Source organism: Leptonychotes weddellii, chromosome 6 (genome assembly GCF_054177405.1).
Source record: "Leptonychotes weddellii isolate Sample4059 chromosome 6, ASM5417740v2, whole genome shotgun sequence".
NCBI classification, from domain to species: domain Eukaryota; kingdom Metazoa; phylum Chordata; class Mammalia; order Carnivora; family Phocidae; genus Leptonychotes; species Leptonychotes weddellii.
The window spans coordinates 86,517,556-86,531,699 of NC_138374.1; the positions used below are offsets into that span (position 1 = coordinate 86,517,556).

The window sequence follows — 14,144 nt, forward strand, 5'->3', positions numbered from 1 at the left end:
CACAGAGGTCACAGGTAAAGTAGACCAGTACAATGTCATGAGATTAAGAGAGGAGAAAGTCTCAAATACAGGAGAACTGTGTATGTGAGTGCTGCCGAAAGGTCAAATAGTTTCCAGAAATTCTCCACTAAATTAATGTGGAGGAGATTGATAAAATTAGTGAGAGCAGTTTCACAGGCTGATAGAGACAGAGGCCACAGTAGAGCAGGAGATGGAGAAATGGGAAATGAAAAGTAAGAAAAGCATTTCAAAACAATAAGCAAGGAGGACAGTTGCTGGAGGGGAAAGTGGTTAAAGAGTGTTCTCTGAAGCTGTCTACCTCGTTTGTTCATTTTTATTTGAAAGGACATTTTAACATATTTATCTGTTTACTATATGACAGACAGGTTTGATTTTTTAAAAAGATAACATACCTGGGGAATCAGTTACAAAAAGAGAGGTACTGGATAAGGATTTTGGCAGGACTTATGTGCCACATGGGGTGGGCATCTTTACCTGTTTTCTTCCTGTCTGTTCTCCCTCAAGACTGAATGGGAAAGAGGAATAGGGACTTTTATGCATAGAGAGCTATAAGACTTACAGGTCTGCAGCAGGTGAAAGAGAGCCTAGGTCACATTCGGTGAAGTGACAACTACATTTCAACCCATAAATTCTAAATGTCACTGGGAATATGAAACCAGGCACAGTCTGAATCTATATGTATCCCCAACCCATGCTTAAGTTCAATTTACGTGTCTATGTTATGTGATGAAAAAAGTTCTTGGATTAAAATTAGTATAATTGACATAAAGGTTGAGTTTTGATTGCCAGGAAGAAAATTTGAACAGAATATTATTTCCAAAAGATTTTATAGGAGGGATTTCCAAAGAAATACCAGTATTAAACTTGTGCTTTGTTTGGTTTTGGCTTTCATAACATAGTTTATAAAGTCAGATTACACTAGTGAGAACACTAATTTTTAGAATTAAATGTCGTCTTTTGCAGTCGTGTGTTTGGTAGAGAGGGGTTTTCTGTGAAGAATCTACTCCTAAAAATAGTTTCCCCACTTTGAATCAGAATCGCCTTCTTATACAAATGATTGGAAGAACTGGGTATTCAGTAGTCTGAGATCTGCAGAAAAGTTACAGATTTCTGACCTGTAAAAATGGAAGTTTTTCATTGTTCTAGAAACAATATTTGAGAAATTTGCCTTTTCTTCTGTGTAAGCCAAGTAAGTTGGGGAGCAAAATTTGGGAAGATAGTTGAACCCTATCATTGATGTGTCTACATTTTTTCAGAGAATTCAGAGAAAGTTTCTTTTTAGATTTAATTTTTTTTAAACTTTTGACGTTATGGAATGAGAAGTCTCAATAAGGTCATTGCATAATAGAAAATACTTTTAGTAAAGAATATACTATTTCTAAGTTATCTCCAGTTTACCTAAGCTATTACGGGTGACTAGTGTATGATTATACAGTTATGATAGTGTCCCAGTGGCAGAAAAGATGTTGGGCAGAGTGATTCCAAACAAATTATTGTGGCCATACCCTCATTCATTATCTTCATTTTGATTATACTTTAAATTTACATATAGGATAGGTCTCCAGGGATATCCTAGCTAGAAGTCCAAAAAACATCCATATCAGTATTTAGATGATATGCAAACCTAGTTGCCAAGATAGTGTATTTTGTACTACTATTAGCACACTTAATTTTTTGTATGTCTTTGAGCATCTTTTTTTAGAACCAAAAATGATTATAATTTCATAATGTCAGTGCACAGATTAAATGGTTTGAATACATACGTATTACCAAAAAGAAAAATGTATTTGTGGTTCATATGTGAAAGGCTCAGAAAGTATCTGATTAAAGTTCAGAGAAGTTCCTTTCAAATTATATTCCAGACCATTCTGAAGTTTCTTCCTGAGTCAGTACACTAACCTTCTGAAAGGGGTCTTATAGGTCTTATACCAAATCTAGAGAGGACCTTTTAAATTTGGTTCTTAATCTTAAAACTTTAGCAGTGTTGAACAAATTAAAAGCGATTTTCCCCCACTACACTGCCCTTGTGCTGAGAGCACCAGAATTTAATTAATTTTATTCTCCTATAATGTTTTTAGAGAAAGGAGAAATAGTTCAATCTCTAAGGACCCTGCAAGAAGATACAGTGTAGTTTTCCACTACTCTGGGACCAAAGTGACAATTTGGGCTACCAGAACTTTTATCAGTTACGTTAATATTGCTGATATGAATTAGACATTTCTGAGAAATAACATCACCAACAATTGATATTTCTTAACTGAAATATTTATTTAAGCAATTATTTTCTACTTCGTATTCAAGTTATTTCGAAGACAGTATAGCAAGTAGGAACTTCACATAGAAGGAAGCCTAGATGCCTAGAGTAAAAAAATCTAGCTCAGAATCACCAGTTTCATCATCCGTAAAATGGACATGGGGCTATATGCTACAAAGGTTTTAAACAAGGATACATAGATCTCCTAGGACATAGTAATGCCAAATAAATTTTAGTTACTATTATGATGGTGCTTTTATATAAAATCATTTGTTTAGGTGACGTTCTAACCCTGAAGGCTCTTAAATTAAAACTTCTACTGATAAGCAAGAAATATCTTAGTTATAAATTTCTGGGTATTGTGTAAGTAAGGCTTTGAATAATACAGTTTTTAGATTGTGTTTGCTGACCCAGCTTCTAATAAATAGAGCAAGTTAAGGAAAATCTAAATGGTTACAAGTACTTTTTCAACTACAGTAAAAATGAAACATTTAATTTTTTAGTTTTTTAAAGTTGATTTTTCTTAGACATTTCTAGCTTAAAATATGTATTTTATCAGAAAAAAATGTGAATTAATTCACTAATAAGCCAGGAATCTACATTTCTGAGAAAACTGAACCAGTGACAGGATGTATGTGATCAAGAAAAGGAGTATTAAAGTAGGAAGAGTAGGCTGGAACTAACCAGGAGATGAACCCTAAACTTTGGATAGATATTCTCATTAATGCCTCAGTTCTGCATTGTGTGGTGTTTCTGCCAGAGGCGCTCATTATTTATGTGCAGTCTTCAAGGAATGAACTAGACTCGGGTCTGAAGTTTGTGTAGCTAACAGAAGAGTGCATTCTGTTTATACAACGATGGGCCAGTTTTACCCAGGGCTGCTGAGTTCATTAACAACCTGAATATAGAAATTCTGTCAACTATAGTCATTTTATAAATTAAATGAGTACCACTATGTTTTACATGATTTACAATATGTAGATTATATTCATGAGAGATTAAATAATAACTTTGTAGTAGATACCATAAGGAAGAAGGTTTTAATTAACATTGATCATCTCAGGAAGCTTCTTGCTTTCTGGGAAGGGGGTGTTGTATACATTTAAATAAGATATTTTCTACACCAATTTGACCTCCGAACAGCTCTTTGTTCATTATATTCCTATAATTATAGCATTCAAGTCTCTGTCTCTTTAATTTTACTCAAAAGAGAAAATTTTGAAATAGCATTTAAATGGCTTTTTAAAACTTTTGCTTCTGTAACTGAGGTGGATGTAAGAAATTCTGTCCTATTCTCTTACACCTGCTTTTGTTTTCTATTCCTTCTTTACTTTAAAAGAAAAATAAATAGCAAAGCACTTTATAAAGTGCTGTGAGAGATAATGAAAGAACGAGCCCCAGCTCTGCCTCTTGGTTTCCTGGATCATTCTCAGTCTTTCAGCTGTCTGTCCTCATCAGTTCTAGGTGCCTAAAGATGACCATGATTTGGGTAGGAGTGGGGACAGAAATTTCAACAACATAATTAAGAATAAGGGAAAACTATGTGTGGACATATGACTAACAGCAAATTTTTTAAAGATGGTCAAGGGTAGGACAGATGTTTTAAAAGTGCCATTCTTGATAATTTTATGTAAGCTAAATGTCTGTTAATTCAGTTATTTTATCAGAATGACATTTGATAAAATACCTCTTGTAAAACACTGAATGTGATACTGAATCTTTGAAAGTTGTGTAATGGCTTGTTAATTTATTTCCAGCAGCTGTTTATATCAATGACATAGTCATAACAAGAATAGTACAAGAACCAAAGTTTTTACCATTTGGGAGGCCAGCTTTATAATTCATTGATGCTTTTATTTTCAAATACCAATTAATATCATAGAAGAGGATCTCTCGTGAGTTAGAATTGAAGGCCTAAGAACTGATAGTCCTGAGTTTGTTATCAGCTTGACTTCTCATCTCTTGGACAGAATCCTTTTCCCTTTCTACTGCAGGTCTGTATTTGAGGTCTTGTTAATTGCCCTCTCACAGGATAAAAGTTAGAGCAGAGGTTCTGTCCGATTCTCTTTTAATAAGTGCTCCAGTGTCTTCAAGAGGGATGCAAAAAAATACAAGTCCTTCATTGCAATATAAAGTGAACCTAATAACCAAAAAACCTGAGTAATTTTGGTTTTATGCCTTTGTTGTTATTTTCCAAGGCAGAAGGCTTATTTTTTGTACTGTTACATCAGTTCTTGAACGGGTATCAAGAAAACAATTATATCACAGAAGCATATTCTTTCTGCAGGCAACTGGCAGAAATGTTACGTTTGATTATATATAGCAGTCTGTATTTTCCCTGTATGTTAATGTTTCCCCAAACTATTAATCATAAAAAGAAAAAATTTTAAAGCTCTATTTTATTTTGTCTTTGAATACCCAGGTACTCTTGCTGGGGGGAGGCGGGGACATGCGGGAAAGGATGATTTTGGAGTGGCCTTTATCAATTTCTGTCAGATTTCTTGATTTTATTTGCCATTTTACAAAGATTTAATATGTTGAGATAGATATATATTATGGACATCCCCTGTAGACTCTTAAGGTGAAATTACCATTTCCATAATTTAGAAAACAAATTACTTGCAAGATTAGTCAGGAGAGGAAGAGGAAATATACTAAAACATATGGTCTTGTAGCAAGGAGAGTTTTATAAATATCAAAAGCACATCGTTTTCTTTTCCTCCCCTCCCAGTAGAGTTCAGGCTCTACTCCCTTTCTAGATTATAAATCTATGATTTTGAAAGAACAGAAAGAATTTGATAACCTTCAGTTGTTGCAGAATTTTCACTGAACCACTTCTTTCAGAGCCCCAGCATCTTCTCAGTGTTTCTGAAGGAGCTAATGTTAGCTATTCTTGATGCTCTAGCAACTAAAGAATAAAATAGCGACCATTCCATTAAATGAAAGTACCAATTTTTAACATATTTCATTGCTTGTTAATATTCTTTGATTTCCTAATGACTAAATATGGTTCTCAAATGTGTGTAATTTTCCATCTGAATCAAAGGGAGTCATGTACACAAAGCTAGAATTTGATGCAATGCCACTTTGAAATAGTGTTTCTATAACACTTGCTTTTGAACTTTAAGTGAGAACCATAACAGATGTGAGAAAGAATTATGACAAGGACAACCTAATTTAAGTTTTATAAATTTTAGGAAATGTCATCTTTTTATTGGTTTCAGAGACTTTTTCAAATGTTTTAAACACAATTTTCAGATAACAATAATGAAAAGCTGAGCCCCAAACCAGGGACAGGTGAACCAGTTTTAAGTTTGCACTACAGCACAGAAGGAACAACTACAAGCACAATAAAACTGAACTTTACAGATGAATGGTAAGTTAATATTTTTGTAAAGCTGTTCTTAGCCTTTGTAGGATTGTATTAGATACTATTTTTAGCACTTCATCATCTTTATGTTTTGTTTTGCTGTAATGCATTGGTTCTCAAATTTAATGTGCTTCAGAATGGCTTGAAGAGGTTGTTAAAACACAGATTACTGGGCCCCACTCTTGGTTAAGTTTGAGGTGAGATCAGAGAATTTGCATTTCTAAAAACTTCCCAGGAGATGCTGATGTTGTTGGTCCTGGAGTATTTCTTCTGATAGAAAATGCAAAAGATAAAAAAAAAAATTAATCACCAATAGACCATTAGTGCCAAAAAATAAACCTAACATTTTGGAACTTTTTGCAGTCTTAGTCCTGTGTACAGGTGTGTGTGTATATATGTGTGTGTGTGTGTGTGTGTACACACACACACACACACACACATATATACATATTTGTATGCATGTTTGATTTGGGGTTTTAAATTTTAATCATACTGAACATATGCTATTCTCTCCTGCATTTATTTGGCCTAACTCTGTAATAAATATTTCCACATTTCTACTTAATTTTTATAAATACATATTTACTAGCTGTGTACTATGCCATCAGTTAGCTTTACCATAATTTACTTAACCATTTCCCTTTCATCAGGCAGTGAATTTCTTTGCCTTTTTTTAAAATGACGAATATCTTTGTTTACACGCTTTTTCCTACCTTTAAGATCATTGATTTGAGACGTATTTTTAGAAGTTGAATTCTGTCTAGGTCAAAGGATATTGCCAAATTATTTTCAAAGGGCTCTTCTGTCACTGCATTTCTCCCAGCAGCATAGGAAAGCACACACATGTGCAGTCCCCAGGCCAGTATTCAATATCAGTATATTCATTTATTTTTAACTTATGTATTTGATTTTAAAATAATTGTCATTTTTATTTAATTGATTAATAGTAAGGTTGAACTTGATATTTTGTCTAGGTTCTCTTTAATGACATTTCTGATTATACTTATGGTTTATTAATCTAGTTAAATCTTATGTTTTAAAAAAATCAAGTTATGTGAGCTTCTTATATTCTTTCACACTGTCTCATGGCCTTATGCTTGAGACAGCATCCAAAATTTTGTTAAGTTTATTGATATATAAATATGATTTAATATATAGATAATATAATCTTTCTTAATATATAATTAATTATATATTAATATAATTATATGATTAATATGTAATAATTATATTGATCATCTTATAACCAATATATTAATTATGTTACATAATTAATATATTATTACATTAATATATTCAATTGTATATTATATATTATATGCTGGTATAATATATAAATAATATGTAGTTATATATTATTTATTAATATATAATTATATGTTGACATGTGATATTATTTATTTATTCCAATTCACTGGTTTCCATTTGTGTTTATATGTGTATGTATTTTACATTAAAATCTTTGATTAAGTAGTATTTTAAAATACTATTGAAATCCTTCTATGTTCCAGAGACTGTTCTAGACACTGGGAATACATCAGTGAAAAAAACTGGCCAAAAGCCCCTGTCTTATTGGAACTTACATTCTAGGGGAAGATAGACAATAAACAGAGTAAATAAGGGAATTGTGTAGTATGGTAGGAGGTACTAAGTGCTATGGAAGAAAACAGAGCAAGTAAGGGGTGATAGACCTCGGGCAAGGGTAGACATCATTGAGGAGATGGCATTTGGACAAAAACTTGAAGGGTAAGGAGTAAGCCATGCATAAATCTGGAGGAAGAGCATTGTAGGCAGAGAGAAAGCTAGTTCAAAGGCTCTGAAGCAGGAACAGATGGAGTACATTCAAGGAACTTTAAGAAAACCCGTGTAGCTGGAGTGGAGTGACCAAAGGAGAAAGTAGTGGCAAAGATGGTCAGCCAGGTACGTGAGGAGCATATTTAAAGGATAGAGGATGTCTCTGATGGCTCTGTAGAGACTAGGCCATAGGTAGAAGCCAGGCGACCAGTTGAAAGACTTTGACAGTAAGAAAGGTGAGAGGTGGTGAGGGCAGTGGAGATAGTAAGAAGAAACTGGATTCTAGATATATATTTGAAGGCTGAACAGTCAGTAGAATTTCTAATTTCTTTATGAGCCCTAGTGTTTGAACTCAACTTTTTATAATCCTGCATGATATCTGTGGCCCTTTTCCTTAATACGTAATTTAAGATCATAGAAGATTGTTATTCTTTATGTCTTTCCTGTTCTACTCTTATGTTTCTGTATAGAAAAGCCTGATTTTTTTATAAAGAATCTCACTGGAGTATTTTTTTTAGCAAAGATCTTTAGTCCCACTCTTCTTTTGAATGCTACTTTTCCTTCTCTAAAAACTGACCATGAATTACATTCTCTCATTCATTAGTTTCTTATTTCTTTATCAAAAAGTAATTAGCTTTTTTTTTCTGATTAAGAAAGAAAAAAGAAAAAAATGGTAAAAGGAGAATTCAGGAAGGCAGTCTTTTTCATCTCTGCCAGTTTGGTGTCTTGCTTTTATTTTAGTTTCTTTGATGATAGATGAGGCAACAGAGCACACTAAGAGCTTAGATGTTAAACTTGACAAGCTGTTGAACCTCTCTGAATCTTAGTGTTTTCATCTGAAAATGGGCATATTTAAGAGAACCTACTTCAGAGTTTTGTTGGGAAGATTTAATGAGATCACGCAGAAAAAGTCCATAGCACTTAGCACATTGACGGGCACGCGATAGGCCCAGGGGTCAGCTTTACGTTATCATCTTTTGTAAATTGCCTTTCATATCCTTTGCCTGTTTTTCTACTGCAATGTTTATCTTTTTCTTATTGATTTATAAGAACTATTTATTTATTATAAAATTAAGTGAGGATGATACCATTTGTCTTTCATTTGTTGCAAATATTTTTCCCAGTTTGTTGTTTGTCTTTCAGTTTACTTATGGTAGTTTTGCTTTATGGTTTCAGCCTGTGAGCTCATGCTTAGAAAATCCTGTCCTTCCCAGGATTAGGGGGAAAGCTTCTTCTTATTTTCCTCTTATATTTCTGTGATTTTATATCAAAAATATGTGTTTAATGATTCTACAATTTATTCTGCCATGAAGTATGATGTAGAGCTGTAGCTTAATTTTTCCACGACTGTTCCTTTGTCCTAGTACCATTTATTGAACAATTTATTCTTTTTTCTGTGATTTAAAATGCCATATTAACATATCCTAAATATATTTACTTGGTTACATTGTCTTTTCCACTAATGGCTCTGTTTTCCTACATCAGTACTATGTTTTAGCTATCAAAACTATTATGCACTGAGCATTTTATTTATGCCTGTATCATAGCTTTCTCAATGGAAAAAAAGATTTATATATCATATTGTCTTCTCTTTACCAAAATTGCTATATATTTCTTTCTGGTTAAAAAGAAATAACATGTTCGTTGAAAAAAAAAAAATTTAGAATCTAGAGAAAAGTATGGAAAAACTCACTTGCAATAATCCTACTGAGATGACACTTAACATGGGTACACATCCTTTCTGACATTATTCTCTGCATATATGCCCATGTAGATATGCATTCTTTTAAAAAACATATCCTATTATACATGGGTGCCCTTTAAAAAAAATCAAATTGACTTCTGCAATTAGCCTAAAAGAGTTTTTATAAAATCTTGGCCAAAAGTCCATGATGATTTGCATTGTTTATTGAGTCACTGCTATATGTCTGTAATTAACAGTTTTCAAGTACTGTAACTCTTAAGCTTTTTTTTCTTGTTCACATTTATTCTAAATCTAAGAAATTATTGCATTTCTATGAATTTAATTTTAATCTTAGTCAGATTATTGTACATTTTCCTCTATTTTCTTTCCCATTCAATCCCCACCTTACACATATGCCATGATTTATCACAGAATATTCCTTGAAAATTATTTAAATCTATCTAGTATTCTGCTCTAGCCAAAAATGCTGACAGAATTATAGTCATTATCAGGTAAGTATTAAAACTAAAACATGAAACATTATCCTAGCCTTCTGCAAAACCATGGTGCTCAATCACCTGCCATATCTGAACAACAATCCAGAGTGGATGTGATCCACAGAGGGCAGTTCAAGGACCAAAGAACTATCCGGGTCTCTTTTCAAGTATTAATTTAAAAGTAGCCTAGAACAACAAAGTCTGAAAGGACATATGATCGAAGTCCGTAAAACCAGGAAGAATTGGGATGCGGTGAACCATCTGTGGTGAGGACAAGAAGGGGGTCTATGTAATCAAATTAAAATTCAATAGAAATGTATAGAAATATATATCTGATTATAGGAGCATCAAAACTGTGAAGAAGTGGTGGTCCTTTGGTATTTTTAAATCTCCTTTTTAAAGTTAAAGAGGATTAGAATAATCACCTTGATGTTTAAAAGTGGTGTTTTACAAGTACTATTAAAATAATAAATCCTATATTTTATTTGTGGTGTGAATTTTTTATTGTTTCTCTAATTGTAAAATATAAAAATCATCCTAAAAGTTCATATTTATTAACTTCTTGGTGGAACCACTTATTTTGTTTTATGGTAGGAGCAGTACTGCCTCAAGCTCTAGAGGAAATGGGAGCCACTGCAAATCTGAGGGTCAGGAAGAACCCTTGGCCCCAGAGAGCTCTGTGCAGCCACCGGGAGACAGTGACACAAGTAAGGTGTTGTTTTGCTTTTGTCATTACGAAGCCCCAGTGTTGTATGTCCATGTACTTTTCTTTTCCTTCGGTGCAGCAGTTCTGTTTCTTGGTTTTTTTGTTTGTTTGTTTGTTTTTTAAAGATTTTATTTATTTATTTGACAGAGAGAGACACAGCGAGAGAGGGAACACAAGCAGGGGGAGTGGGAGAGGGAGAAGCAGGCTCCCCGCAGAGCAGGGAGCCCGATGTGGGACTCGATCCCAGGACCCTGGGATCATGACCTGAGCCGAAGGCAGTCGCTCAACCGACTGAGCCACCCAGGCGCCCCTGTTTCTTGTTTTTAATAAATTTCCTTTGCCTCAGTAGTCCAGACATTACTATTGATGAACAGATAGCAAATGCAAATGGCAGGGGCCTTACACATTTCAGATGGGGAGTCACAGTGAAGCACGGTGTCTCTCTGTGGACACAGCGGCCAGGACAGTGGTCATTACACTGAAAATATGTGAGATGTAAATGTTAGTTTGAGTGATCTTTACTGTTTTTATACTTAGCAGCAAAATCCAAAGTATCTGCCTTGATTTTTTCAAAGACTATGGTGGCTTGTAAAGGGGGGGAAAAATGAATAAAATTTGAATGGGTTATGAGTGAATCTTGTTTCATACAGGAAATGCCATTTAGGGACTTTTTCAGAACCTTTCCTAGAATATTTTCCATGACCATTATATGAAATTCAGTGTCTAGTACAGAGCCTGGAACACAGTAGATTTTCAATAAATACTTGGGTAAATGAAGGAATAAATGAATTCTACTTCTTATTAAATGAATAGATACCTCAATGTAACAGAGTTTACAAGAATTAAATATGTGTAAAACAACTGTCTGGTAAGCAGATGTGCAGTCAGGAGCAAAAAAGACTGATCCCTAATGGTCTTGGAGTTAAATCCCAGAAATAAATATTTTCAGTGGCCAAAACAGAATTTATAGTGGGGTCAACTTTTTTTTTTTTTTTTTAAGATTTTATTTATATATTTGACAGAGAGAGAGATAGCAAGAGCAGGAACACAAGCAGGGGGAGTGGGAGAGGGAGAAGCAGGCTTCCTGCCGAGCAGGGAGCCCGATGTGGGACTCGACCCCAGGACCCTGGGATCATGACCTGAGCCGAAGGCAGATGCTTAACAACTGAGCCACCCAGGCGCCCTATAGTAGGGTCAACTTTACTATTAGTTCATGATAGTTGAGATTATACCAGATGCATGATAAAGGGATAGAAAAATACTCAGTTTTAAGTTTAGAATTTGTGAAGTTTAGCAAAAAGGCAAGGCCAAGTAATGTCAATTGTGAGGGGTAATCTAAAGCAGAAATTCTTCATGAAGAGTTCATGAAGGTCCATGCGTGGGCTTTGGGAGGAGGCAGTGGGCAGGATTGCTCATCCATCCTTGATAGTGTTTGTACACTTTGGTATATACATTTGCATATACAATTTGCATTATACTGAAGGGAGGTTATATCTGAGTGTCAGAAGGTTCTGTGATCCAAAAAGGATTAAGAGGGGCGCCTGGGTGGCTCAGTCGTTAAGTGTCTGCCTTCGGCTCAGGTCAGGATCCCAGGGTCCTGGGATCGAGCCCCGCATCGCTTCTCCCTCTCCCTCTCCCTCTCCCCCTGCTTGTGTTCCTCTCTCGCTGTGTCTCTCTCTGTCAAATAAATAAATAAAATCTTCAAAAAGGATTAAGAGCTACTTATACAGAGGAAAGCTAGCGTTTTCAGTTAATGCTTATTTTTATTTTAAAAAAATTGGATTTAATGGTAATTTGGTTTATTTATTTCCCAGAAGCTCTTGAAGAATCATCAGAGGATGTGACAACATATCAGGAAGGTACATCTGCAGAAAACACCGTTGAGAACCGTGTAGAAATGGGTGAGTTGTCTTGTTCTCTTTAGATAATTGCTTCATGTGGGAAAATAAGAAGCTGTAATTTCTGTTACTCTCTCCTGAGTTAGAGACAGATTCCAAACAGATGTGTTACGGAATTCTCCTCTTCCTATAGGGAGAGCTTCAAGTTAGATTAAACAAGGTTGCCGACATGACCAACTGTTTCTACTTTATTTTCTGATAGCACAATCAGATAAATTCACATCTGAGCCATCGGATTCCAGCTCAGGAGAAAGAAATGACTTCAATCTTGATAGCTCTTGTGGGGTTCCAGAAGAATCCACTTTGTCTGAACAAGGCAAGGAACCAGGAATTTCTGGTCAAACTAGCACTGAAGGTGCTACCAATCAGAATACCACCAGTCCTGAGCCTCCGTCACAAACAGAAGCCATCGGGCCTTTGGCTCATGAGGAAGCATTAGCCAGGGACTCTGCTCTGCAGGACACAGATGACAGTGATGATGACCCCGTTCTGATCCCAGGTGCAAGGTATCGAGCCGGACCTGGTGACAGGTTGGTAAATTTTTAAATAAAATGAACTATAAAAAATACAATTCACAGGACTTTGCTTGAAGTCACATAAAGGAATCTCTCCATTTTTTACAGTTGCTTTCTCTAAGAGTGTCTCAGTTGTATAAACTCAGAGTTTTTTAAACTGTAAATGATTTTATGTATTACATTCTTTAAGCAAACTGCATTAAGAGGGGAATAAAAAGTCTCATTGCTCTGTATCTCCAGCACTGAGACTTGCTCCTCAATTTACAGATCAAGAGAAAGGAATGTTGAGAACGACCAACAGGTTACGTATGAAGTCAGGGTTATATTTAGCTGTCAGATTGCCCTGTAGACAGCCTGGCCTTTATCAGTTTTGTTTTGTTTTGTTTAATGTTCAGTTTTTTTAATGTTCTGCTTTTCTATTGACCCTGGTTTAAGGTAGTGTGATAGTAGTTCTCTTTTTGAGAACCTTATGTTTTTCTGTGATTTCTACTGAATAACTCAGTTTAGAAAATGAAAAATTACACCAAATAACAAACATAGCTACAATAAAGAATTGGTCACATGTTCATTACTTTTCTCATTTTTTATTTTGTGTGATCATACGAATATATCTTATTTTTAGTAGATAAAGTAAATCTTTTAAAGCGTATTGCATTCCATACTCTTCAAAAGCTGTTTCTGCAGATAATGCTATTATATCTCATTATAAGCTCTGCCCTTTCCCAGAGAATAAAATTTTATCTTTAAGTTCCTAGCTTACACAGGTGTGAAGAACCATTTCACATATTTCCATGCTCAATATACTAGTGTTCATAAAATATTCTGACATTTCTGTCAAGTGAAAAATATAGTAAAAAGACGATACAGCATTGCCATTCTTTAATGGTAAATTAATGATCAAGAACATTATGACGTGGGCTTGAATCCTGGTTTTACTACTTAGCTATATTTCCTCATTTAAATTACTTAATGTTTTTGTAAGTTTCAGTTTCCTTATCTATAAAAGGAGGCTATGACTATCTAGAATTGTTATAAGAATTTTTCTAAAAATCCATCCATCGTTCAGTCCTAGGACCTGTCCACTTTGAAAGCACTAAATAAACGATAGCTGTGTTAAGCACCCAAGATGTCTGTGGGGCTCCTCAGACTTAAAAACCAGTTACATTGAGAATGGCTTTAGGGATAAAGACGGACAGAGGACAAGTGAAAATCCAGAACAGTACTGCTTGCAGTTTGGTGAAACTGCCTTTTGTAACTAGGAAAGGATATTTCCTTTACTTATATTTAGTTATATATCCTTAGTTGTAAAGCTTCCTTTAGTTATATTTAGTCAGAATGTTTATTTGGCAATGGCATTGTTTTTATATGTAAAGGAGGTAATCCTTCCCAGTATTTGTACTTAGAG

The 14,144-nt window shown here is 34.7% G+C and overlaps 1 protein-coding gene across 7 annotated transcripts in view; it reads left to right on the top strand.

Moving 5' to 3' along the window:
- The window catches only part of DCAF6 (DDB1 and CUL4 associated factor 6), a 102,440-nt gene that overhangs the window by 57,455 nt on the left and 30,841 nt on the right, over nucleotides 1–14,144 (top strand). For all 7 annotated transcript variants that reach the window (XM_081824541.1, XM_081824542.1, XM_081824543.1 and 4 more), the window contains 4 exons: nucleotides 5,534–5,651; nucleotides 10,215–10,327; nucleotides 12,141–12,227; nucleotides 12,427–12,754. In XM_081824541.1, the coding sequence (XP_081680667.1) occupies nucleotides 5,534–5,651; nucleotides 10,215–10,327; nucleotides 12,141–12,227; nucleotides 12,427–12,754 (646 nt within the window). The remainder of the gene's footprint in view (nucleotides 1–5,533; nucleotides 5,652–10,214; nucleotides 10,328–12,140; nucleotides 12,228–12,426; nucleotides 12,755–14,144) is intronic.